The sequence below is a fragment of the Lethenteron reissneri genome, chromosome 18 (assembly GCF_015708825.2).
Source record: "Lethenteron reissneri isolate LAM-NWPU_2019-01 chromosome 18, ASM1570882v1, whole genome shotgun sequence".
NCBI lineage: Eukaryota > Metazoa > Chordata > Hyperoartia > Petromyzontiformes > Petromyzontidae > Lethenteron > Lethenteron reissneri.
This window is the reverse complement of record NC_083796.1, coordinates 5,894,570-5,920,419: the sequence shown is the minus strand read 5'-3', so window position 1 is coordinate 5,920,419 and position 25,850 is coordinate 5,894,570. Positions and strand designations below refer to the sequence as shown.

Below are 25,850 nucleotides of genomic sequence, written 5' to 3'. Positions count from 1 at the left end.
ATGAAGGCCTCCCCGTACCGTAACGTGTTGGTTGTGGAGGTTGTGCGACCCATATTTAATCACATTGGTTGGTGCAGGTTGGTAAGGGGAGGAGGACCCAGATCTGGTTAGGATATTACTCGCCACTGATGTTGACAGTGGTCAGGAATTGAACTAGTTGAGCGGCCCGGGTTCATATCGGCAGTGTGATAACCCCGCTGCACCACCATTCCACCGCAATGTGTGTATAACCTTTATCAAATGTGCAATTGCTGCATTCATCTTCTTGGTTCTTTCGGTAAAGTCACGTAGAAGGGAAATAATACAATAATAAAAATTTTACATAATAAAATAATTCTCACAACGTTTCGGCCACAACGCAAGCAGCCGTCCTCAGGTGAAGAACAGGGCTGTCGGAAAGACAGCGTCTGAATGACGTGTGGCCGAAACGTCGTGAGAATTATTTTATTATGTTAAATTTGTATTATTTTATTATTTCCCTTCTACGTGACTGTACTGAAAGAACCAAAAAGATGAATCCCTGCAGTCACGAAAGCTTTAAATCGAAAAAAAAATGCCGCATTGTTTATATTTCACCTACTTTCCAGATTAGAATTTATTGCCAGGGTTTTTAGATTCCGTGGCAGTCTTCCTGTGGGCACTGGGGAGAAAGCAGAATTTCTGTCGGCTCCACGTTGGCAGCCTGTTCCCACATTACAGGTCGTGACCTTCCGAAACTCGGAATGCGCTCATTGCCTTTTACACCAGCTCCAAGTCTGAATCATAACCACTCATTAACTTGGACCATGTATAATTCATAACGTCTTAAACATGAATTTAAACAGAAGGTGCGGTACCTACTGTGTTGAATGCATCCAAGATCATCGTAGTTTATTTTTTGCTGGAAATAACAACGTAAACACCGCATATCTACGAGCGATACGGTTGCAGGTTACTTCAAGAGCATGGATCGTGTTCAGCTTGCTAGACCACATCCAGACAACGCTGACGAAACACATTCTCTAATGTCTCGCATGTGTTCTTGTTGATCCACTCTGTAAACCTACAAGCAATCGTTTCTGTACTGAACTGCACTCGCACATGATACACATTATCTTTTCTACCACCACAAAGACACCGACTTCAATACAGAAACATTTCCAGTTCGTTACCTGAGGAACTTAAAAGAACCCGGCAAGCACAGCACGTAAGGCTCTGTATCTGACATCCTATAAAAGCCGCGGGGCAGTCATTAATCAGTGTCCTTTATCACAAGCATCAGGGTTTTGATCTCTCCTCAGACTCGCACTTTTACAAGCGTACAGTGTTCTCTCACGGGCCATGTATTCATTCCCCCACCGGTGGTGGAGCAACGAGGAGAATAACCGTCTGATTCAACTACCGTGCGATGAAATTATTGTGTGCGATCGCATAACCGGCCGTTCGACGTGCCTTCAAAAATGCGAGTACATTCCTACAGCCAAGTAGGTGGAAGGAGCTGAACACTTCCGCTGTGGACGTCTACCGGGGGAGACGGAGCGATGATAATCGGCTCGTGTGCGATCCTCAGACGGCAGCGGTTTGGAGAGTCCGTCATCCAGCAGTGGATTGACCAAGGCCGATGATAATGAAGTAAAAGCAACAGCCAAGGTGTTTGTAAAAATGACTCCAAATTATTTGGATCCGCTCTCCACCAATCCCACGGTTAATGTGCTTGTTACAGAGCTGCGTCTCCGGCTTGGTGCTGCAACCCGGCGTGATAGTGCACTGACTTCATCACTCTCGCGTGTGTGTGTCATTACACCAGGACAGACTTGCCCGGGTCAATTCGCGGGCTGTTTACACGTTTGTCAAATGCGCCCAAACCAGACGAACAACAAATTGACCGCCGTCAGCAGGGATAATATTATTGAAATGCAGTCATTTGAATTGCCCCGAATCCTTTGCAAGGCACATATATATTTGACAAGGCACCAAATTACTGCATCACTTTAATGCAGCGTATACATTCGATGTATCATAGCCAATCCATATGCAATGACGTGCAATTCCGCGGTATCGTTGCGAATGCCCTGTGACGAATGAACATGCCGCATCCCAGTCGTGCTTTCAGACAGATTTGCAATGCATCAGAATCGAGCACACCAATCATTCAAATCGATGGAAGGATGCATTCGTGATTGCAAATAGTTAGCGTTCGACACACACAGAACTGAGAAGCTCATCATGCTTACTGCCTGCCGGCTACATCCCATTGCCCGCTTGCAGGCTTGTTCTACCTGCACAACACAGAGACAGCTGCCACTGGGGGAGAGGGGGGGGGTGGGTTCCCCGAGGTTAAACTACAGCACGGCATTGCAGTGGCTGCGATGAGATGTGATGTTTAGGCGCCTTTGAGTTGCTTGTGCATTTAAGCGCCCTGTAAATAAAAATTGGGTAAAAATAAACGTACAGCCCCGCAATAACTTTGCTAATGACACTGCTGGAGTGAGGACCTACTCTTCGAACCGGGCCGATGTTTTGGCGGAGGTGAGAGAACTTTACCCACCAAACGCGACCTGCCAAATCTGCTCATGTGGCGCACACACATTTACACTGCTACGTGGACAGAGACGGAATTGTGGTGGGTTGGGGGATTCCAGAATCTCGCGCAATCGTTTCAACCGCCGTGCCGGAAGATGGAGTTGAAGATGGAGTTCAACCGGCGACCGTTGTTTTGCAAGTCCAGTATACGACCCATGAGAGCACGGCAGAATCCCCTACCCTCTCTCGCTCGCTCTCTCCTTGCAGTGTCCTTTCTCACAAGCATCTGCGATCGCGGCCCTCCACCCCTTCCATTTAGCCCTGTCCATGATATTTACTCAAAACCTCTGCGTTAGAGACTCCTCCCGGTTGCATCCATCCAATTGTTCAAACCGCTTATGGTGTAACTTCCCGCGTTGCCTTCCCCCGGCTTCGTGCACCTTACAATTGTCCCAGTCAAAACGTGAAGCTTGTACGTCCCTACACCTACACGATGTACGAATGCAAATCCTCGAGCGCGTGTGCGCGCAGCCCGCACGGACCTAGGCTGTAGAGGCTGAGTGCCGCGTAGTCGAAGAAGAAGCACACGTGCAGGGAGCGCACGGACATGGTGCTGAAAGTGTGGGCCAGACTGGAAGCCAGCAGGTAGAGGCAGCACGTGAGCAGGTAGGCGAGCAGCGGCCAGGTGTACGCCTCTCCCAGGAAGTCGAGTGACTGCGAGAAGCCCAGCAGGCGCCGCATGAAGTAGCTGCGCACAGCGGGTCACGCACAGAGTCAATTCACGTTCGCGCGCGAGCGTGGCAGACGGGCAACGTTTTCCTCCCGGCAGGGTTACTTTATGAACTTTTAAATTTAATAATTTATTTTCTCACAATGTTTATCCCGATTGTGCGACAATGCGTCGTCTCACGAGATGGAGATTCCATTTGGATCTCTTGCAGAGGAGGGTAAGAAAACTCTCTGTATCGGAGATCCGCCGATGAAAATGGATACCACAGAGCTATCTCTTATACAGTCAAGTGACTTGTGTTCCACAGTGTAGGTTGCAAGCACTTTCCCACCCAAACTGCTTTACAGAGAGTACTGTTCATGGGATGCTAATCAAACTGATACATTTGTTTAATGAACAAAGCTGGAATTCAGCCAAAGTAAATGCAGAACAGAAGTTTTCATATATGTTTTTGTATTTAGTCATTGGTGACTGGTCTGGGACCTTCAACTGACCGCACATGGTTTATTCGCAAGCAACTGCATCGATCTAAATTCAGGAACTCAACAGCCGCGAAGTCAGCACTTTGAGCCACCAGGCCAACGCAGACTTTTGTTTTGTACAATTGCAGACATTCTGTGGGCACTAGTTGGAGACTTGAAGAGTAGAAACACCATTAATTGGATGTCCCAGTTGCAACATCAAGTGCATGTCTTTGCAAGCAACAGATCTAAGTTGAGAAACTCTCACTTTTTCCTCAACATATGATCAATGAATGTCATTGTTGTGATTGGGTGTGTCCTTGCTATGAATGTGTTTGAATTATATATAAAAAAAACATACACATCAATGTGGTAATTATCAGCACTCAATTATATATCTGTGGTTTGCATGGACAGATGAGCATAGATGACTTTGCCTTTCATGATGAATTAGGCTTTGAAAAGCCACAAAATAGAATTGCAAAAAAAGTAAAATTTAAAACTACCAATGAGTGAAGCAAGAGATGCGACCATGAGAGTGCATTTGTCACCCGACCACTCAGGATTGTTTTTTTATTTTATTTTCGTGCAATAATAATTTTAAGAAAATGCATATCAAACCCAGCAAGTCACGCATACTCTTTGGTTCTTTTGGTAAAGTCACGTAGGTAGAAATAAAGTAAAACAAATCACGACGTTTCGACCGCAACACGCGCGATCCTCATCAGGTGGGACAACCACGGCAAGAAAATGCTGAAGTCGGCGGGAGAGCAGCCGTGGCAAGAGGTTATACAGGTGTAGAGAAGTTCCGACGGACGCACTCGGAGACGGAAGTAAGTTAAGGGCTTTTGCCAGGGTTTATTAAAGCTGTTACAATCTAACACAAGGGTACACAACTCCCAGGGGCTAGGGCTCCTACTCTGAGTCCGGGTCCCTGCCGGCTCGCTCCGGTCTCTCTCTCTCGTGTCGGATCGGAGACTCTGCCGACTCCACCGACCGGAGAGAGAAGCACCTCTACGGCTACTACCACCGGCTTCTCCCCAGACTCCCTATTCGATCCCTCTCTCTACCCACTGGTTCCCTCTCTCTACCCCTGGTTCCCTCTTCACCCTGCTTACTCTACCCGTTCCCACAGTGACCCCGCTGACGTCACGGGGTCTCCCTTAAGTACCCGAGGAGACGTGACGTCATCGCACTGAACGGCACACCTGACGTCACGTCCCCATTTTACTCCTCTACATTGGTAAGAAAGGGGGGAGGAGGCAAGGAGGGAGAGAGAGAAAGGGGGGAGGAGGCAAGGAGGGAGAGAGAGAGGGTGGGAGGGTGTGGGGCAGGGTGTGGGGGTAGGGCCGCGTGAGCGCTAGGGGAAGAGGACGTGAGGCTGGGGGGGGGGGCTAGAAGTGGGAAGCTGGAGAACAGATAAAATGTGGTAGTAAACCGACAGGTAATGATGGAAACAACAACAACAACAACCAGTTAAGGCATTACCTGGTTGATAACATCTTTCCAGTGATTTTCATTTTATTTTATTTCTGCCTACGTGACTTTACCGAAAAAACCAAAGAGTATGCATTCCTGCAAGTCACGATGTCACAAAAGGTTGGGTAACCCACCAGGCAGGAAGGAAGTGAGTCCAGATGTTGAGCGTCTCATTTGTGAGGTGAAAGAGACTCAGGATGCAGTCAAAGGCTGAGCTTTTAGGGCATCTATAGCCAGAGATGATGCCATCTTCTTGAAAAGCCTGAGGATATATACAATGAGAAAATGTGCACCAGCTAACACACAAACATCTGAAGAGGTTAAGTTTAATTATTTTGTAACAATTCATGTAAAAACGTAATTAAACTACCGAAAATTGTCATATCGCTTAATATGGCTGTGCAGCTCATTAAAGTTGCACTGTTTTTTCGATTCACGTGTTTCATTTACGACCGTTAAATACGTCGTTTGTGAGTTGTGAAATATTCCTTAAGGACCCTGTACTCGTTCTCTGCGCTAGTGATGTTAGTCTTTTGTTTTAGTTGTTGTTGCCACGCGAACGGCGCAACAGATCTCCCCATGTAAAACAGCCTTCAATCTGGCGAAACGGAATCATCATCATCCATGTAACAAATCAAATTAACTCTACACATATATATATTTTTAAGCCGTTTAAATCATCACAAATACGGAGCAATAAATTAGTCTGCCAAACAAGTTTTATCTCTAGATATTTTTCTCCTTTTTTAAGAGCATGGGTCTTTCCAAATTATGTCAAATGGAAGTCAAATCAGCCCTGTAGCATTGGGTGGGTGGGGGGGGATTGCAGGGCTGGAGGGCCGACGGTCCACTGCTTGACATCGTCAAGTCGAAGCATTTCGATTTAAAGCTTTCGTGACTGCAGGGATTCATCTTCTTGGTTCTTTAGATAAAGTCACGTAGAAGGGAAATAATTAAATAATAAAAATAAAACATAATAAAATACAATTCTCACGACGTTTCGGCCACAACGCAAGCAGCCGCCCTTAGGTGAAGAACAGGTATGTCGGAAAGACAGCGTCTGAATGCCAATCATTCAGAACAGGTCTGTCGGAATGACAGTGTCTGAATGCCATTCATTCTGAATGCCATTCATTCAGACGCTGTCGTTCCGACAGACCTGTTCTTCACCTGAGGACGGCTGCTTGCGTTGTGGCCGAAACGTCGTGAGAATTGTATTTAATGTTTTATTTTTATTATTTTATTATTTCCCTTCTACGTGACTTTACCGAAAGAACCAAGAAGAAGTCAAAGCATGTTGGCTCAGCCGTTAAATCGGAGGGTGAGAGTGACAGCAGAAAGCAAAGCGGACGAAATCATATCACGTCCTCTACTCATTTTGTTCAGTTTAACATTTGTTAAAAACTTGCATGTAGTGTTTAAAAATCGGCAGGAATTCATGTACTTGTGCAATTTATACTTATATACTTTAGTTGTACTTATTAATTTTTAGTGACTTGCTTACCTTTGATAATTGGATTTTTACCCTTTTACCTGGCAACAAAACTGACACCTTTTTTTACAAGGAGTCATGTTTGCATAGACCACAATACCTGCGGTCGGAATGCAAACAAAAAACACAACTCTGATAATGTATGCACTGTCTTTGAAATTGATTGGTCCACACCCGAGACAGCTTTTCTTAGAGCCTAGTCTCACATGGTGTTGGACCAGATGACGTTTTTTGTTTGCATTCCGACTGTAGGCATTGTGGCCAAAGCAAACATGACTCCTTGTAAAAAAAGGCGTCAGTTTTGTTGCCAGATAAAAGGGTAAAAATCCAATTATCATATTTTTTACTGGCAAACGAGGTTCCAATGGTGTAAATGCTTATCCCGAGCTCTCATACTCTGATGGTGCATTGTCTTTGAGTTGTGCGCCTTTTGGCGTCATCTGGTCCAACACCATGTGAGACTAGGCTCTAAGGAAAGCTGTCTCGGGTGTGGACCAATCAATTTCAAAGACAGTGCATACTTTATCAAAGTTGTGTTTTTTGTTTGCATTCCGACCGCAGGTATTGTGGCTAATGCAAATATTACTCCTTGTAAAAAAAGGTGTCAGTTTTGTTGCCAGATAAAAGGGTAAAAATCCAATTATCATATTTTGCTACTGGCAAACGAGGTTACAATGGTTGCTTACCTTTGCTATCCTCTGCACTATCGTGTTTTTGTATTGTTGTTGTTGTAACTTTCTGACCCGCCCCTACTGGGCATCTGTGGAAAAGAGCTTCATAGCTCACCGGATTTCTCCAGGATAAATACATGCTCTGATTCTGATAAAAGTTTGGTTTAACATTGACTGTGCCGCGTGGCCCCCACCCAACTGTATCTGAGTTTGTCCACGCCACCACCCCCTTTAAACTAGATCACGTTCCATAATTGAGTCAATCGCACAATGTTGGCAGGGTATGGCACTGCACTGAACAAAGGTGACCATTCATTCCAGTTTTATCAGAATGGTCCCAATTTACAAAGGCCATCGCGAGCGTCTAATCTTGGCAGTGTGATCATTCGTGCCAATACATCTCTATTGCATGTGTCACTTCAAATGTCGCATGTTTTATTTTATTCTGGAATGCATTCGTATCGGCTCCACCATCTCTGGCAATTTTCATTTCACAGACTTGAATCACTGATTGGCAATGTTGAAAGAAAACTTTTACAGTCGGAGCTGATAAAAACATCAAACTTTCTCACGAGTAGACTTTATTGCATTTTGCTTAAATGTATAACAATTTTATTTCGTTATTATATTTTACAGTGCAATTCCTTTGCACATGGCAATTTGTTTTGCTCTGTGATTATGCAATTATCAGCAATTATCAGACACTGCTGATAATCATCAGCAATGTCTATTTTGCCCTTCATCATTTGCATTTGTTAAAATACATGTGTGTTTGTTTAAATCTCCTTGCATTACCTTACACGAAATAATAATTATCACCATATTCTCTGGATTCTATGATGCTCCGGAAAGTAGGACCCAACGCTGTCAATAAAGTTGTATGAACCCACACACATACCACATCATAAGATGCACCACTCACTTTTGCTTTAAGATACAGGGGATGGGTAGGGGGGTGCGCGTCTTAAAATAAATCCGCAGAATATGTTGCGAAAGTCATTGCTGAATTTTCCATTTCGCTCTTTTGCTCAAACCACATCGCCATTAGCTTTCAAGCCCGGTTCTAATTTTGCAAAAGAAGGGACGTCACCTTAAAGCGCTCTCACCCGATTGTAAATGAGGATCAGGCGCTGTCTATTGATGTTCTCGTTGGCTGTTCAATCAAGCTTCATCAACCCCGCAGCGGACGAGCGAAGTGCTAAGCAATGTCAAACAACTCCTACGGACCGCACTGCGCAGGAAGAGCTCTCACACACAGCTGTTGGCTTGACAAAGGGCTGCACGTGTACATGCATGTGTCCGTGTGAATGATTCAAAGGGCACGGATGCCCTTCCACGCACGCACCTTAGGGACTTGGTGGCTGGAGAGTAGACGAGGTAGTCTGAGGCTTAACATGCTGTCGGTCCGTGTCTTCCACTACTGACGCTGAAGGACTTTACTCGTCACATCCCTGGGCCAAAACATTTCCCTTGTATTTACATATATGCACAAGTAGCAAACAAACATTCCCCTCTGCTTGGCAGCGAGTTTTTTTTTTTGGAACGCTATTGGTGGTTAAACATTGCATAGCCTTATTGAGTTTGATTATACTCACATCTGCACGTCTCAGTAAGTATGTATATATCTATTTTTTAAATATATTTGTTATTTTACCAGGTAAGGCCCACTGAGCTATGTAGCTCTTTTTTGAGAACTGCTTTGGCCACAAATTATAGCTGAAAGAAGTGGCTTCTCATATAGACATTCATAGCAGCAAAATATTCTAAATGCATGTTTCTAAATGTGGAGGGAAAGAAACAGGAGGACCCAGAAAAAAATTCACACAACCACGGGGAGAACATGCAAACTCCAAATATACAAGCATCAGGGTCAGGATCGAACCCATCTACTCCTGCATACCAGGCGAGGGAGTTAGCATCTGGCCACCGCAGTGCCCCGAAATCCACGCTGGTTTAAATAAAGACATTTATTTTCAAATGTACGATAACGACGGATAACTTAGCAGAGCAGTGCGGACATATTATTGAAATTAACTGAACATTTCATAATACCTTTCACTTAACTCATTACTGCATTTCAAATTAACTTCACCTACACTTAAATCGTTTTAAATCTGCGAGCTATAAAAATAAAAATGAAGCACGTAATAATTACGTTATCTCTCATCGGATATAAAAAATAGATATAATTCCAGTCACCCGAGTTGGTGTGAATTATGATTTATGCAGGAGTGCACTGCAGGTAATTGATTGTGACATTGTCTCAGTTTGGCACAAACCTGCACAGATGGGCCCTGCCTGCTGGTCACCCTTAGGCTCGATAACAAATCGAGTTGGCGCATGTTTCACACTGATTGAGTGTCCTCTTTGTATCGCTTGTCAACTATAAATATTCATTAACTACAGATCTGTGTTGCATACAGTTAGGGCTGGATTAAGTTTGATGGGGGGGCCATGGCTATTGTTTTTCTTTTCAGGTGGCGGCGGGGGGGGGGGCCTTGTTTGTATATTAATTTCCTTTGCTGTTTCACCACCGATCAGGCCCGATGCCAAACCCTGCATAATTATTATTTACCTTGGTTGGTTCAATCCTAGTTTTGCGGCAGTTTAAAAGGATGCGACATATTGAACAAAACGATTGTTGGTAAAACATAACGGACAGTAATACTCAAAGATGATGCTATGGCTCTGTTTACCAGATAACGCTGCAGGATTTATCATCGTGATCTCGTATTGCATTTCGGCCATTACGAAGCAGGATGGATTTTTTGGGGCCCTAAAAATCCGAGACCCTGGGCTGCAGCTCCTAAATCCCCCGGGTTAATCCATCCCTGCCCACTGTCGTTTTATCTTGGTATAAATAACTTCCTTTGACCAAATTACCCAAATTGCATGGGAATCATTCGATCTCAAAAGCTAAGCAGATTTCAGTCTGCATAGCGCTCTTTGTATGGGCGGCCATATGTATAACAGGCTCTGGACCTACGGTGTGGGCAGCAGGTGGCAGTGCGGCAACATTCATTATTGTACTGTACTTCTACGCTCACTCATCATTGCTTCCTCACTTTCACCAACCTGCGCTGATCAGCCTGGTGAACCCTGGTCAAACAGCCCAGTGACCTACACAATGTGGGAAGCCTCTCACCCAGCAGGGATGTACATGTACGACTTGTTAGCTTATGTAACATAACGGGTTAACCTTGTAAATTAACAGTTAGTAAAGTGAGTAACAATAGGGAGGAGGGGAGATGGCTCAGAGGCAGCCAATGCAATTCCCAAAACACTGACCTGGCACAGTTGAGACACTGGATTTGAACCTGGGTGAAACCATTCAAGATTAAACCAAGTTCTGAAGTTATAATGAGTTGACAAACGAGATAGTCTCAGCCCAATTAACATTCACTGGACAAAAACGCCCCCAACAAATGTAACTGACTTAATTGTCTCATTCAAGCTCTCCGTTAAACATTGTTTTGCCTTCTTGGTTCTTTCGGTAAAGTCACGTAGAAGGGAAATAATAAAATGATGCTGCTAATCTGCATAATGCACGGGCATAATATGACTTTGAAACCCCCCGCCCACATCCTACGCATTCCATAAGTAGTGACTAATCCCATATCTGCATTTCCCATAAATATGCTAAATTCCTCTGTTGATATGCAAATTCCTTTGTCAAGGCGCCCCTTCCCCCCCTCCAACCCAGCTTAAATATACGCTGCCAAGCTTGGTGGTGTTCATTCAGACGCTGTCTTTCCGACAGACCTGTTCTTCACCTGAGGACAGCTGCTTGCGTTGTGGCCGAAACGTCGTGAGAATTATTTTATAATGTTTAATTTTTATTATTTTATTATTTCTCTTCTACGTGACTTTACCGAAAGAACCAAGAAGATTAATCCCTGCAGTCACGAAAGCTTTAAATCATTGTTTTGCCGATATAAAAATGCGTCCCTATTGTTGCTTGAGAGGCAATCCTCATGTACGAGTTATGTGCTCTCATTTTCCATGGCTGTTCTCTGACACATGGTGGTTCACTGCTCACTGTAAGAGTCCATAATGAAAGTTTATTCTTCTCTTCTTGTATGCCACGGTTTTCAACGTTGTTATATAAAGGGTGTGGGGGGGGGGAAGTGAAAAAACAAGTTCCACTTGTCGGGCTGTGGCCAGATTTCCCAATACTGCACACAGCCACAGCTAGCATTGAGACAACTTTGAGTCCCAAATCATTGGATCGCAACTTTTTGCACTCTTTGCGTTGCAACTGTTTTCAACAATGGATTCCTTTTGATCCCGTTTTTCCTATCTCTGCTCGTTTGGAGTTTTGTTTGCTGTGAAATCCGGAATCTAACATTAGTAGATAATTAGCGATGTAAAAAAAAAGTTAATTCATAAACCATCGATTCTCAAATGCACTATTCAACGTATCGATTGTGAATGTTAAGAATCGATTTTAATTGATGCAGATGGATGCAGGGCAGGTTAGGAAAATTATGCAAGAATTGTGGCAAGCAACTTGAAAGTTTGTAACAGTATATGGCAAGAAGGCAATAGTGGGGTATTGCACGAGTGAGCAGATCTTGAAAGTCATACATCATGTGTATAACTAAAGCATCTGTCGAAAGGAAGAAAGCCATGACAACAATAATCTCTTGGCCTTGATAATGCTGCAATAATGTCTTAAGTTCCACGCAAAGTGCATCGTATGCAGTGCTGTTACAAGCAGCGTCCTCACAGCTGAGTGATGATGTCCACGACAGATTCTTTCCATCTTTGGCAATCTTCTCCAACTGCTCACATTGTCCCAGCAAACTGGCATGAAACAGATAAAAAAAATACAGAAGGTTAATGGGAGATACGTAAACATGGCTGTACTTCTCTGAAATGAAGCTACACATTTTCCTCGAATCTCTCTCACTGGAGCTACATGAGCAGGTGAACATTCACGGCACACTAGGCTCCAAGCCAGATGAAATATTTCGTGACCCTCACTCGCCTGTTGTGACGCCGCTCTCCAAAAACATCCCCGTGTCCCCCGAGCGTTGGCCCAGGAGCAGCCGTTTCACTCGTTGGTTAATCTGCTCTTGATGGATGTTGCTCAAGACGGTTCTTAATCTGGCTCTGGAATCGTGGTGACAAGATGGGGCCGTGGGTGTGTGTGTGGGAGGGGGCATGAACCTGCACTGCGATTGCTACTAAATGGAGCTGGGCTACAACCCCGTGATGCGCCTGACCTACCGCGTGTGCTCGTGACCATATGCCAGCAATGCAACGGTGCAACAATTCATCAGTCAAGATTGATGAATCACTCACAATGCAATGCAATACAATTGAACAATTTACAAACCTCGTTTTAGATTGTCATTGCTGAACTTTAATCCACGACCCGTATTAGCCGTGACTCCTATTTCCCTATTATCCACGGCTGTCTTCTTCCTATTAGTATCTGTAATTAGCCATGAGTTTTCCGCATCCTACTTTGCTGAATAGCTTCCAATTATCTGCACATTTTTCCACGGATAAAAGGAATAAGTGCAGAAAATGTCTTCTATAATTCACGATTTTTTCCCTCCCCTCAAGGGAAAGTGGAGTAAATACACTGTTAACATCTCGGCTAATAGGATCTGCCATGTTTGTCCTTTACATCCCAGCCGATTAAGGGGCTCTCATAGTATTTAAGTGCAACCGCACTTTGAGAATCTCTACAAAATAGGACATCTCCATGACAGGGAGCTACATACAGTGATTCATACTCTTAGTTCTTTCGGTAAAGTCACGTAGGTTGCCTCCGAAACGTCGTGATTTTATTATCACAGTGACGGTCTCACCTGATGACGGAGACTTGTGTTGCCTCCGAAACGTCGTGATTTTATTGTTTTATTTTTATTAATTTTAATTTAATTTTTTACCTACGTGACTTTACCGAAAGAACTAAGAGTATGAATCCTTGCCGTCACGAAAGCTTCAAATCTAGAATACATACAGTGAGTATTTTTAAGAGACAGTATAGCCATTGAATTCCACCCGCGATAATATATTGATGATTCATGCAATTTTTATGTAGACCACTCGCTAAAGTTACTTTTTAAACTAATGGAGTGAACATAGCTCTATGAAAGAAACTCTTTTTTTACCCAAAATCGTATAACTTTGATTAATTCAAAGAATGTTTTAAACCTTTTGATAGTGCTGCTTGTTGCTGGTCACTTGGTGTTTTGGGGAATTTTGGACCCATGCTCAACAGCCATGATTTAAAGAAGCAAAGAATGGGAAACATTAAACATTAAAAATTCACCAATTCGCTGGGCGAGAAACGGTGGTCACCATGCCTTTGACATCCACCCACGCAAATGGTCGCAGAGTTTCTGATACTCACAATGTGTATATTTCCACGGTGCACAACTCACCTTCAAAAGGCAATGCAGAATGTTCCTTTTTAAAACAATAACTGCAACAACAACAAAAACACATTAACCAAACGCCTTTTCTCCCCTCGCATTTAGGGAGGCAAGTCACAAAAAAATAAGCCGGCAACCCTTTGTGCAACCTACCCTCATGGGGGGGGGGGGGGGGGCAGTGATTATATAACACGATTGTTAATGCGCAGCAATTCCCTTTTTGTGCCCATAGCCACTGGCTGCTTATTATTATTCAGCACACAAGAAGTAGGGACATTGTCTGGTCTTGCTCACTCCCCGGGCAACAAAAGTGGGTCTCTCTCGCACTGCCACCCTTGGCTTGCCAGGCTGCGGAATGTCATCTGAATGGTACACTGCGTTCCCTCTGTCCCCACTTCCACGACAACGCACAGATATTATGGAGATGCCAAAAGAGGAAAGTTCACATTTAATCTCATTAATTCCCCGAGCATTTGCAAGGCCATGTCCCCTTACGTGCCGACGTGAAGCGTTTCGGGCGCACAAAAGAAGCTCAGTTTGTGCACAATGTTCATGCTGTATGGCCTGATCAACACTGTACATTTGTGGGCAGGGAGAGGATTCTACTAATGCTCTCTTGTCACGGTGTGACGCCAGGACCTGTGTTCAAGCCCCAGCGCAAGTTTAGCTTTGGTGTTCAATTAGTCCCTGTGTTCAGAGACGTTGACATCACCAAAAACTTAAATCTCTCCAACAATAATGTCTCAGTTTTGACCTCGTTATGTGACAAAGTAGTCAGTTATAATGCATACTGTGTGAGCAATGAACACAATACAATTATTGTATTATGCATGACTCTTTCTTCAGCCGCAAAGTTTGCACTTCCAGAAACTGTTCGATTTTGTGGGGCAAATCCGAGGCTGTATATTTGTTTGTTACTTTATTTATATTATTACCCCACATTAAGGGACACCCAGGGTTAAAATCTTCCACTTGATATTTTCCAGAATGCCACGAGGCTGGATTGATATAGGGAGTATTAGCATAAGGGACTACTCCTCGACAACAAGGTATGCCAGTCAATAATCCTACATAAGTGCAGACGATTACTTTGCGTGAGGAAATTTTTTTTTTTGCACCCACCACAGGATCATGAGAATCAAACAAGGCAACGTGGACATGGCTTCGTGCCAAAACAATTCCCTTCACAGTGTTCTGGGCTGTTCCGGCTGAAATAAAATATTGCTTTTTAACTTCTTCCACTGATGCATTGCAAAATGTACACTTCTGCAAATGAAGAACTCTCGATGCAAGTACAGTAGATACATGTTTTTTTATCCGTTAAAGTGGTTGCTGCATTTTCCGGCTTAGACGATTACAACACGCACACATTGAACGAACGTGCTAAAACCTGGGAACTGTTGTTTGACGGGCACGATTTGCATGTGTCATTTTCACCATGAAAACGATCGCTGAGTGTGGAAAAAAGCCCCACAAACAAGCGAGACCTCGTATTCAACCTCAAATGAGTACATTTGCGTAATTGCAGGGCCCAACATAGTCAGACAAGCCGTGGCGTGTCGGCCACAAAGCGAAGCTGTACAGTGGAGATGGATCTGTCATGGCACTGTAATGAGCAAGCAAGCAAGCCTACACCGCACAAGAGAAGACACACCCTTTAGCCCAACGATGATCTCAGACATTTAAACATCCATCAAAATCTCAGACGCGTCGCGATTCTAGCGTCGGACGCGTATCAGCTACCACTATTGCTGTGAAATCCGCAAGGCTGTAGTGGTATTTTCATTGTTTTCTCTCTATATATATACACACACTGGCTCTCGTAAAAAACTACTATGGCAGGCTCGCCAAAATGCGTGGCAGTTGTCCAGCTCTCCAGCCGGTATAGAAACGTGTTCACACACACACACACGTCATTACATTCAATTAGGGATTTGTTTTAAGTATGGTTTTGTATTCCAAATGAACAAAATCCACGCATGGAGAGAGAAAAAAACACGGCATGTGTGCACAACACAATCAGGCGAAATGGGACACCTAGATTCGGTGGCCTCAATATAAAGGTCACGATTGCTACGCGGTCCTCTTAGCTGCTTCACACTGGGACAACACAAATTACTTTACTTTTAATCTTAAAATCAAAATTGGACTTGCATCTCGAGGTCGGAATGGCTCTAAAACAGCTCTTATACTGGTAGGAACCTCCTGGTTACACCAGCCCACAGGGGATTGTTGTGTCCGTCCGTCGTGCATCCAAAAATGGGAGGGGTGGGGCTGGGTGGGGAGGGAGCGGCTGGGTGGGGGGTGGGAGGGGTGGGGCTGGGTGGGGAGGGGCTGGTCACCCCGTGGTGCCCTTATAAAACTCAACATTTAACCTACTCACGCTGGCTTGTGCCCGCCCTCACAGTCGGCCATATTTGTGGAATACACCACGCCGCCGTTGACCCTGGCCATTGACCGAGCAACCCAACGTTCCTACCAGCTCCCTCCGCAGGAATGTGTTAACCCTCTCCGATGTGTTTGTCGGGTTGTATTGCGTGTTGCTTGGCATGCTGTAGGACGCTTCCCTCCACGTGCGAGGAGCTACTTCAGGAACTGTAGATCCCAGCATCATTTACATCTTACCCCCCCCTCCCTCCCCTTTTTACACGTGCAAATAAATACACTTTGAGACATAAATGCCAATTTTGTCCACACATTAAGTAGAATCCCACCTTTTGAACTGGACATAACTTATGCAGACGTTATGTTACAGGCATTGCGAATGGTGCAGAATAAGTTTATTAGTTCTTTTCTCAGTCCACTTGTCCTCGAGAGGGTCGCGGCGGCAGCGTGTTGAGTAGGGTAGTCCAGACCTCCCTTTCCCAGGCGACAGACTCCAGCTCTTCCTGGGGAATTCCCAGGAGTACCCAAGCCAGCCAAGGGACATAGTCCCGCCAGCGTGTCCTAGGCCGGCCCCGGGGCCTTTGCCCAGTGGGACATGCCCGGTAGCGTTCCAGGGGGAGTCTACTGGAGGGCATCTTTACCAGGTGCCTGAATCACTTCAACTGGCTCCTCGCGATCCAGAAGAGCAGCGGCTCGACTCTGAGGCTCTCCCGGATTACCGAGCTCCTCGCCCAATTACGGAGAGTGGTGAGCCCGCCAACCTTGCGGAGAAACCTTATTTTGGCCCCTTGTATCCGTGATGTCATCCTTTCGGTCATTACCCAAAGCTCATGGCCATAGGTGAGGGTGGGAATGTAGATCGATTAGTAAACCGAGAGCTTTGTTCGAGAACTCAGCTCCCGCTTCACGACCACGGAATGGTTTAGTGCCCGCAACACTGCGGACACCGCACCGATCCGCCGGCCGATCTCCCGCTCCCACTTACCATCACTCGCGAAAGAAACCTCGAGGTACTTAAACTCCTCCACTAAAAGCAGTTGTTCCCCCCTTACCTGGAGAGAACAATCCACCATCTCCCGGGAGTGAACCATGACCTCAGATTTGGAGGTGCTGTGCCTCATCCCAGAAGCTTCACACTTGGCATCAAACCGTTCAAGTGCATGCTGGAGATTACAGACTGATGAGGCAAAGAGGACAATGTCATCTGCAAGAAGCAGCAACACCACCTCCATGCCTCTGCACTGGATACTCTGCATACCTAGGCTGCGCCTTGATAGCCTGTCCATGAAAATCACAAACAGGAGTGGAGACAAGACGCACCCTTGGCGGAGACCAACACAAATAGTGAGCGAACAACTTGATTTACCATCAAGTTTACGGACACAGCTCTCACTCCGGGAATAGGGGGATCGGATAGCGTACAAAAGCGTCACCGGTACATCATACTCTTGCCGGATAAGTGCAAATTATTATTAAACGTTGGACGTATTGCTGAACAACACAACATAAATTGCATCGGAGAGCGGTGGAGCACAGTCGTGAGAGCCCACGCTACAACCTCTGCCACACAAACCGTACGTGCCCAGCGAGTATCTCCATGCACACAAAGTGGCTCCATACGGCACCTTTAAACCAGCGGCACCACGGCCTCTCGTGTGACCCCCTGGACAGCCGTGAAATGTCAAGGACTCGTATCGAATTTGCCGTTTCCTCTAATCTAACCCATGAAGGGGGCAACTACCATATTGCAGTACCCCACAATTCTCGCACTCCCCCTGTCCATGCACTGTTTTACTTTGGTTCTTCTGCCCATCGTCTATTTTCCCACATTCCTATAACCGTGACTTGATCCAAGAAACACATTAGCCCTTATCTGTTGGGCTATCGTTGGTTATCTCTGTTGCGAGCCATCCTGCATTATAGGCTCTTGGGCTTAGGCTCAGCAACCGTGATTTAAAAACGCATTAAACGAATTGATCCGTCGCTTAAGATACTGCCCTTACGCTCACAATACACGTATACAAATTATGCATATGATTGTTTCCTTACAAAGTATGCAATTTGTTGCATGTCCGAGAATACGCCCCAACGTGGAGATGGAGTGATGAAATCAGCTCGTGTGCGGAAGCTAGATGGATTTTACATCTCAAAACCGTGGGAGATGGTGATGACTTGGCAAGGACATAAGCAAAGAGTCGATAGATCGTGGCCGATTCTAACGACGACGATGATGATGATGGAGAAAACAACCGTGTCAACAAGATGGAACAAAAGGGACACGATTCCGATTAAAACGATTGTAAAATTAGGCAAATAAATAATTAATGATTGAATCGAACTGCAACCCAAACCGTGCCAATTTGCCAATGAATGGCTACATGCCTCGGCCTTGGGACCCCATCGGTACACACAGGGAGAAATGTTTGCCGATCAAATCTATGTTATTTGGCACTCTTCAATGTAACTCAATACATGTACGGATATCATACAACATAAAAAGGGGGACACATAACCCCTTTCTCATGCGCAACACAAAAACGACATCTTTGGACTATTTGAATGCTTCCGCACATAGCCATTTGTCGTGTCCATTTTCGTCCGCGCATTTAGAAGAATCCCACTATTTCACCCGCGCATAACTCCCACAGAGTTTACAAGAGGAAAAGCGAGGACCTTTTATAAGCATAACTTGGCAGTGATATGTCTTGTGTCAATGGTGTCTAAAAAAAAGCACATCTTCCGAGACGGTCTTTTTTTCTTTCAGTTTACAGTCCAATGCCATGAACGGTGAAGGGACAGGGATTAACATTTGTGCGGCTGCAAATAAGATTCCAAGCACATTTCTCTCCAGCTAGACACCCACGCATTGAGCCCTCATTGTGGTGGTGTTGTCTTTGCAGACGGCCACGCACACATTTGGCTTGCGCTGCATGCCAGGTCTTAGGGACACCGCGTGTAAAATGTACACACACGTTTAATTAAAAAAAAACTTCCTTAAAATATGTGTTAAGTAAATGTGCAATGTCAACGGCGTCTGTTTAAAAAAATTAAATGCGTGAACAATTATGTGATGTATGCCTCCTGGAAACTGTACTGCAAAGGCGTACAGTATGCTTGCCAAAAAAAAATCCTACACTCCACAAAACTATTCGGCTGCTGCTGCGTTGGCAGTGGTCGCCGAGTACAAATAACATAAAACCTCAACACATTTGTCAAACCATGGGATTAAAATAACAAATATGTGATGAGGGGGGGGGGTGACATGTGATAGGCGACGTTTCCATAACACGCGACGAATCCTGTAGAGGACGCGGTTGTCCGTGCGAAACAGAAAGTGCCACTGCCCAAAAGATTCGCCTATTATATATATGGCACACGAAGCAGATGTCACTTGTAATAAAATAATGAAAAAAAATCCAGATTGTATCGCAGAGAAACATTCACAAACGTCAACTGAAGATAATAAAACCAATTGCGCACAATGTCTACAAGCGATGTAAACGCCAACCATCTGTAGATTTCCGTTTTCGCTCTTTTACAAAGTTACATAACTGTTCATATTCTTAGGTTTTTTCGGTAAAGTCACGTAGGTAAAACATATAAATTAATAAAAGTAAAATAAAATCAAAATCACGACGTTTCGGAGGCAACACAAGCTTCCGTCTTCAGGTGGAACCGTCACAGCCACGACAGCTGTATCAAGTAAATTTACAGCCACGACAGCTGTCTTCTTGGTTCTTTCGGCAAAGTCACGTAGAAGGGAAGTAATAAAATAATAAAAATAAAACATTATAAAATAATTCTCACGACGTTTCGGCCACAACGCAAGCAGCCGTCCTCAGGTGAAGAACAGGTCTATCGATAAGACAATCTTCATCTGAGGACGGCTGCTTGCGTTGTGGCCGAAACGTCGTGAGAATTATTTTATTGTTTTATTTTTATTATTTTATTACTTCCCTTCTACGTGACTTTACCGAAAGAACCAAGAAGATGAATCCCTGCAGTCACGAAAGCTTTAAATCACGACAGCTGTATCAAGTAAATGTACTTGATACAGCTGTCGTGGCTGTGACGGTTCCACCTGAAGACGGAAGCTTGTGTTGCCTCCGAAACGTCGTGATTTTTATTTTATTTTTTATTAATTTTAATGTTTTACCTACGTGACTTTACCGAAAAAACCTAAGAATATGAATCCTTGCAGTCACGAAAGCTTCAAATCTAGAATTACATAACTGTGTTTTTTTTTCATCTCTCCCGCTCGTGAAAACAAAAGACACGGAGGTAAAAAGTTGGCAAAAAGCACTCGTGGTGAACCTTTTGTAGGTGGCACGCAGTGCGTCGGCAGTGAAAGCACTTGAACTTGAATTAAAACAGTTGAAGTCGCAGCGTAACAAATCACACAACACACCAGCTGGAAGCTCCAAGCAACCTTCACTTCTTATTTGTTTAACATTCCTCCTCTAAGGGCCATGGTCGTCCGTTATCTGCAATATTTGACTTCCCCCCGTCTTCCGTTCGTGGTTACCTCTGTAACGCCACGGATATCCCGTGTAAAATAACCAAGAAACTGGCCTGAAACGGGATAATTCGTGCCACAAATTAAAACATGAACCTCAAACACCGCGTGTTTTATATCATCCGCAGTCATCCAGGGTCTTTGGCAGTACACCGCCAGCAGCACCTTCAATCAATGCCCGCGTGGGTCTGCTCACACTTCTTTATACAACAGCCGCTTTCTCCCGAATTAAGACCCAAGACGCAAGATAACACAAACACACACACACGCAAACCAAAACAACGAATTCTGCACGGTAAGAAAGGCGAGACGAGAAAACCGGTGAACTTGTCCACAACTCCGATGCTGGGTTTTTACACAAGCCAGCAAAAGCCAGCATCGCGTGTCCAGAATGCACGCAACATCATCATCGCACGCATCATCATCATCATCATCGCACGCAACATCATCATCATCATCGCACGCAACATCATCATCGCATGCATCATCATCATCGCACGCATCATCATCATCATCATCGCACGCATCATCATCATCATCGCACGCATCATCATCATCATCGCACGCATCATCATCATCATCGCACGCACCATCATCGCACGCATCATCATCATCGCACGCATCATCATCATCGCACGCATCATCATCATCGCACGCATCATCATCATCATCATCGCACGCATCATCATCATCGCACGCACCATCATCATCATCGCACGCACCATCATCATCATCGCACGCAACATCATCATCGCACGCATCATCATCATCGCACGCATCATCATCATCGCACCATCATCATCATCGCACGCACCATCATCATCATCGCACGCACCATCCTCATCGCACGCACCATCATCATCATCGCACGCATCATCATCATCGCACGCACCATCATCATCGCACGCAACATCATCATCGCACGCATCATCATCATCGCACGCATCATCATCATCGCACCATCATCATCATCATCGCACGCACCATCATCATCATCATCGCACGCACCATCATCATCATCATCGCACGCACCATCATCATCGCACGCACCATCATCATCATCGCACGCACCATCATCATCATCGCACGGACCATCACCATCATCGCACGCACCATCACCATCATCGCACGCCCCATCATCATCATCGCACGCACCATCATCATCGCACGCCTCTCTCTCCCCTAAGCCGCCCCACATTGAAGAAGCAAAAAGAGGCGCGTTTGGGGGGGGGGGGTTGTGGTGAGAAGGCTCCAAACAAACTCGCAAAGGCAGAGGGCAATAAGACGAAACGTCGAAACTCTGCTCAAATCGCGATGGCTCAGCCCTTCTCTCCGCTTACCTCTGTCTCTTCCACCCTCCCCCCAACACACACACACCCAGTGTGGCAAGAGCCCTCTCTCTCGCTTAACTCCGTGGGAAAGGAGTTCTTACTTTCTTACTTCAACAAAACTCCCTTCCCCATCCTCCTCGCCTCGCTCGCAACTTCCTCGCGCCTGTCCGGGGGGCGTCGGCGCCGCGAGCCGCGGAGTTGGCGGCAGGGACCTCCCCCAGACGCGGGGCCGGCGCCCAATCGGAGCGGCACCGCCGAGGCGTGGCACCTCGCGAGAGAGGCGAGAGAGGGGAGAGAGCGCACACACAACGCGTGCGGGTGGAGGAGATTCCACCGCCGTGTGCTGCTTCAGCCCCTGCCACTGCTGCCCTTGCCGCTTCAACCCCTGTCGCTTCAGCCCCTGCCACTGCTGCCCCTGTCACTTCAACCCCTGCCACTGCTGCCCCTGCCACTGCTGCCCTTGCCACTTCAGCCCCTGTCACTTCAACCCCTGTCGCTTCAACCCCTGACGCTACTGCCCCTGCCACTTCAACCCGTCACTTCAACCCCTGTCACTTCAGCCCCTGACGCTACTGCCCCTGCCGCTACTGCCCCTGCCACTACTGCCCCTGCCACTTCAGCCCCTGTCACTTCAACCCCTGTCGCTTCAACCCCTGTCGCTTCAACCCCTGTCGCTTCAACCCCTGTCGCTTCAGCCCCTGACGCTACTGCCCCTGTCACTTCAACCCCTGTCACTTCAACCCCTGTCACTTCAGCCTCTGTCACTTCAACCCCTGTCGCTTCAGCCCCTGACGCTACTGCCCCTGCCACTGCTGCCCCTGTCACTTCAGCCCCTGTCACTGCTGCCCCTGTCACTTCAACCCCTGTCACTTCAGCCCCTGTCACTTCAGCCCCTGTCACTTCAGCCCCTGTCACTTCAGCCCCTGACGCTACTGCCCCTGTCACTTCAGCCCCTGTCACTTCAGCCCCTGACGCTACTGCCCCTGCCACTTCAACCCCTGTCACTTCAACCCCTGTCACTTCAACCCCTGTCACTTCAGCCCCTGTCACTTCAGCCCCTGTCACTTCAGCCCCTGCCACTGCTGCCCCTGTCACTTCAGCCCATGCTGCCCCTGTTACTTCAGCCCCTGTTACTTCAGCCCCTGTCACTTCAGCCCCTGCCACTTCAGCCCCTGTCACTTCAACCCCTGTCACTTCAGCCCCTGTCACTTCAGCCCCTGTCACTTCAGCCCCTGCCACTGCTGCCCCTGTCACTTCAGCCCCTGCTGCCCCTGTTACTTCAGCCCCTGCCACTTCAGCCCCTGTCACTTCAGCCCCTGTCACTTCAGCCCCTGTCACTTCAACCCCTGTCACTTCAGCCCCTGTCACTTCAGCCCCTGTCACTTCAGCCCCTGTCACTTCAACCCCTGTCACTTCAGCCCCTGTCACTTCAACCCCTGTCGCTTCAACCCCTGTCGCTTCAACCCCTGTCACTTCAGCCCCTGTCACTTCAACCCCTGTCACTTCAGCCCCTGTCACTTCAACCCCTGTCGCTTCAACCCCTGTCACTTCAACCCCTGTCACTTCAGCCCCTGTCACTTCAACCCCTGTCACTTCAACCCCTGTCACTTCAACCCCTGTCACTTCAGCCCCTGTCACTTCAACCCCTGTCACTTCAGCCCCTGTCACTTCAACCCCTGTCACTTCAGCCCCTGTCACTTCAGCCCCTGTCACTTCAACCCCTGTCACTTCAGCCCCTGTCACTTCAACCCCTGTCGCTTCAACCCCTGTCGCTTCAACCCCTGTCACTTCAACCCCTGTCACTTCAGCCCCTGTCACTTCAACCCCTGTCACTTCAGCCCCTGTCACTTCAACCCCTGTCACTTCAGCCCCTGTCACTTCAACCCCTGTCGCTTCAACCCCTGTCACTTCAGCCCCTGTCACTTCAACCCCTGTCACTTCAGCTCCTGTCACTTCAACCCCTGTCACTTCAGCCCCTGTCACTTCAACCCCTGTCACTTCAGCCCCTGTCACTTCAACCCCTGTCACTTCAGCCCCTGTCACTTCAACCCCTGTCACTTCAACCCCTGTCACTTCAGCCCCTGTCACTTCAACCCCTGTCGCTTCAACCCCTGTCGCTTCAGCACCTGTCGCTTCAGCCCCTGTCACTTCAGCCCCTGTCACTTCAGCCCCTGTCACTTCAACCCCTGTCACTTCAACCCCTGTCACTTCAACCCCTGTCGCTTCAGCCCCTGTCGCTTCAGCCCCTGTCACTTCAGCCCCTGTCAATTCAGCCCCTGTCACTTCAACCCCTGTCACTTCAACCCCTGTCACTTCAACCCCTGTCGCTTCAGCCCCTGTCACTTCAGCCCCTGTCACTTCAACCCCTGTCACTTCAACCCCTGTCACTTCAACCCCTGTCACTTCAACCCCTGTCGCTTCAGCCCCAGCCACCGCTGCCCCTGCTTGACCTGACCCCTCATCGTTCACACGGGCGGTGGAACTTAGCGCCTAGCAAATGAAACATTCCAGCCAAGCCACCGCAGTGGGTATATTGTTTCAGAGGGTGTACACACACACACACACGGTATACAGGAGAAATTAAATTATCTACGACACAGTTGGTTGTCTTTCGTGTTTTGCGGATCCCATGCAAATCTGTTGTTGTGTTCAAAAGAAGAAGAAACACCTTCACCTGAGGACGGCTGCTTGCGTTGTGCCCAAAACGTCGTGAGAATTTTATTTTATTGTTTTATTTATATTATTTTATTATTTCCCTTCTACGTGACTTTACCGAAAGAACTAAGAAGAAGAAACACTATCTCATTGAATGGTTTATTTGTTTGGGAAATAAGAGTTGGTCTAAACTAAAATAAGCATTGATTGGGATATACATGATCGGCAGTGCTCAGTGTTTCCCTTGTATATGCTGGTAAAGGCTAACTAGAAAAAGCATACATTTTAGCGGGGTTGAGCCTGGTAAATACTTTGAGTGGGAATACAGGGTGCGATATGCTTGGGCTTTAAGATGGCCATTAGGATGGTAGTTACGTAATGGATTGTACGACTGTGTCTGTGCGGAGCTTTTGAGAGTTACGAAATCCATAAGAGGTTTTTTTTTGGGTTAGATCGCGTAAAAATACGAATGTGTCGTCAAAACCCACCACCACCCAACACAGCCAACTAGTAAGAGTTGTCACGTAAACAGAACGTGGCCAATTCGTCACTAGTACAGCACTACCGGTGTGTTGGAGAGCCACAACATTTACAATCTGAGTACGACGTTTCGCCAGTCATTACAACTAGCTTCATCAGGCGACAGCCAGATTTGTGGAGATGTCTACCTGTTTCGTTCCTTATATAGAGGCGTAGATGTGGTGACCACGCTTGGGCGCTCTTGCGCAAAGTGGGGGAGGGTTAATGAGTCAACGTCGCTTTAAGTGACTTAATGTGATGAGTTACTGTAACTGCGTGCGGTATTACCTTTGAATATTTGCATCATTTTGAGGAACGCCAGTGAAGACAGCTTCATTCGCTTAATTCAGAGTTTCTCCAATTTTCTGGTTTGAAGAAAAATATCCTTCCCACCTCCTCAAATGCTTGCGTTTGCTCTCGGTCGTCTGGTTTCTTTCGCCAAACTAAACACTCACCAATGTAATTGGCCAAACGTCGCAATGCAGGAATTCTTGGGTTATTACTGTTAATAGCTTTTGTGTGCTCAATTACTCGTGTAACCTCGTACAAATGTACGGAACTGTATGCGTTTATTTCGATGTATTTGATGCATTACACACGGATGAACTCGTTTAGCCAGTTGCCTGCATATTTTACAAGAAAGATCCGTGGCGCGTAAACACAGCAACAGAAACAAAAGACAAAAACATCAATATTGCAGAGAACGAGTTACATGAT

The 25,850-nt window shown here is 46.3% G+C and overlaps 1 protein-coding gene across 5 annotated transcripts in view; it reads right to left on the bottom strand.

Annotated features, from left to right (window-relative positions):
- Window positions 1-22,142, bottom strand: part of LOC133343760 (membrane progestin receptor gamma-B-like) — a 34,170-nt gene extending 12,028 nt beyond the window's left edge. For 3 of the 5 annotated variants that reach the window (XM_061553562.1, XM_061553559.1, XM_061553563.1), the window contains exons 1-6: window positions 21,969-22,122; window positions 13,737-13,777; window positions 12,065-12,141; window positions 8,681-8,786; window positions 5,307-5,434; window positions 3,045-3,250 (exon numbers count right to left, since the gene is read on the bottom strand). In XM_061553562.1, coding sequence (XP_061409546.1) covers window positions 3,045-3,250; window positions 5,307-5,434; window positions 8,681-8,731 — 385 coding nt within the window. In that variant the 5' untranslated portion in view covers window positions 8,732-8,786; window positions 12,065-12,141; window positions 13,737-13,777; window positions 21,969-22,122. Of the gene's footprint in view, window positions 1-3,044; window positions 3,251-5,306; window positions 5,435-8,680; window positions 8,787-12,064; window positions 12,142-13,736; window positions 13,778-21,968 lie in introns of all 5 variants that reach the window. The other 2 variants (XM_061553561.1, XM_061553560.1) reach the window with 2 other exon arrangements.
- Window positions 22,143-25,850: the final 3,708 nt, after the last annotated feature.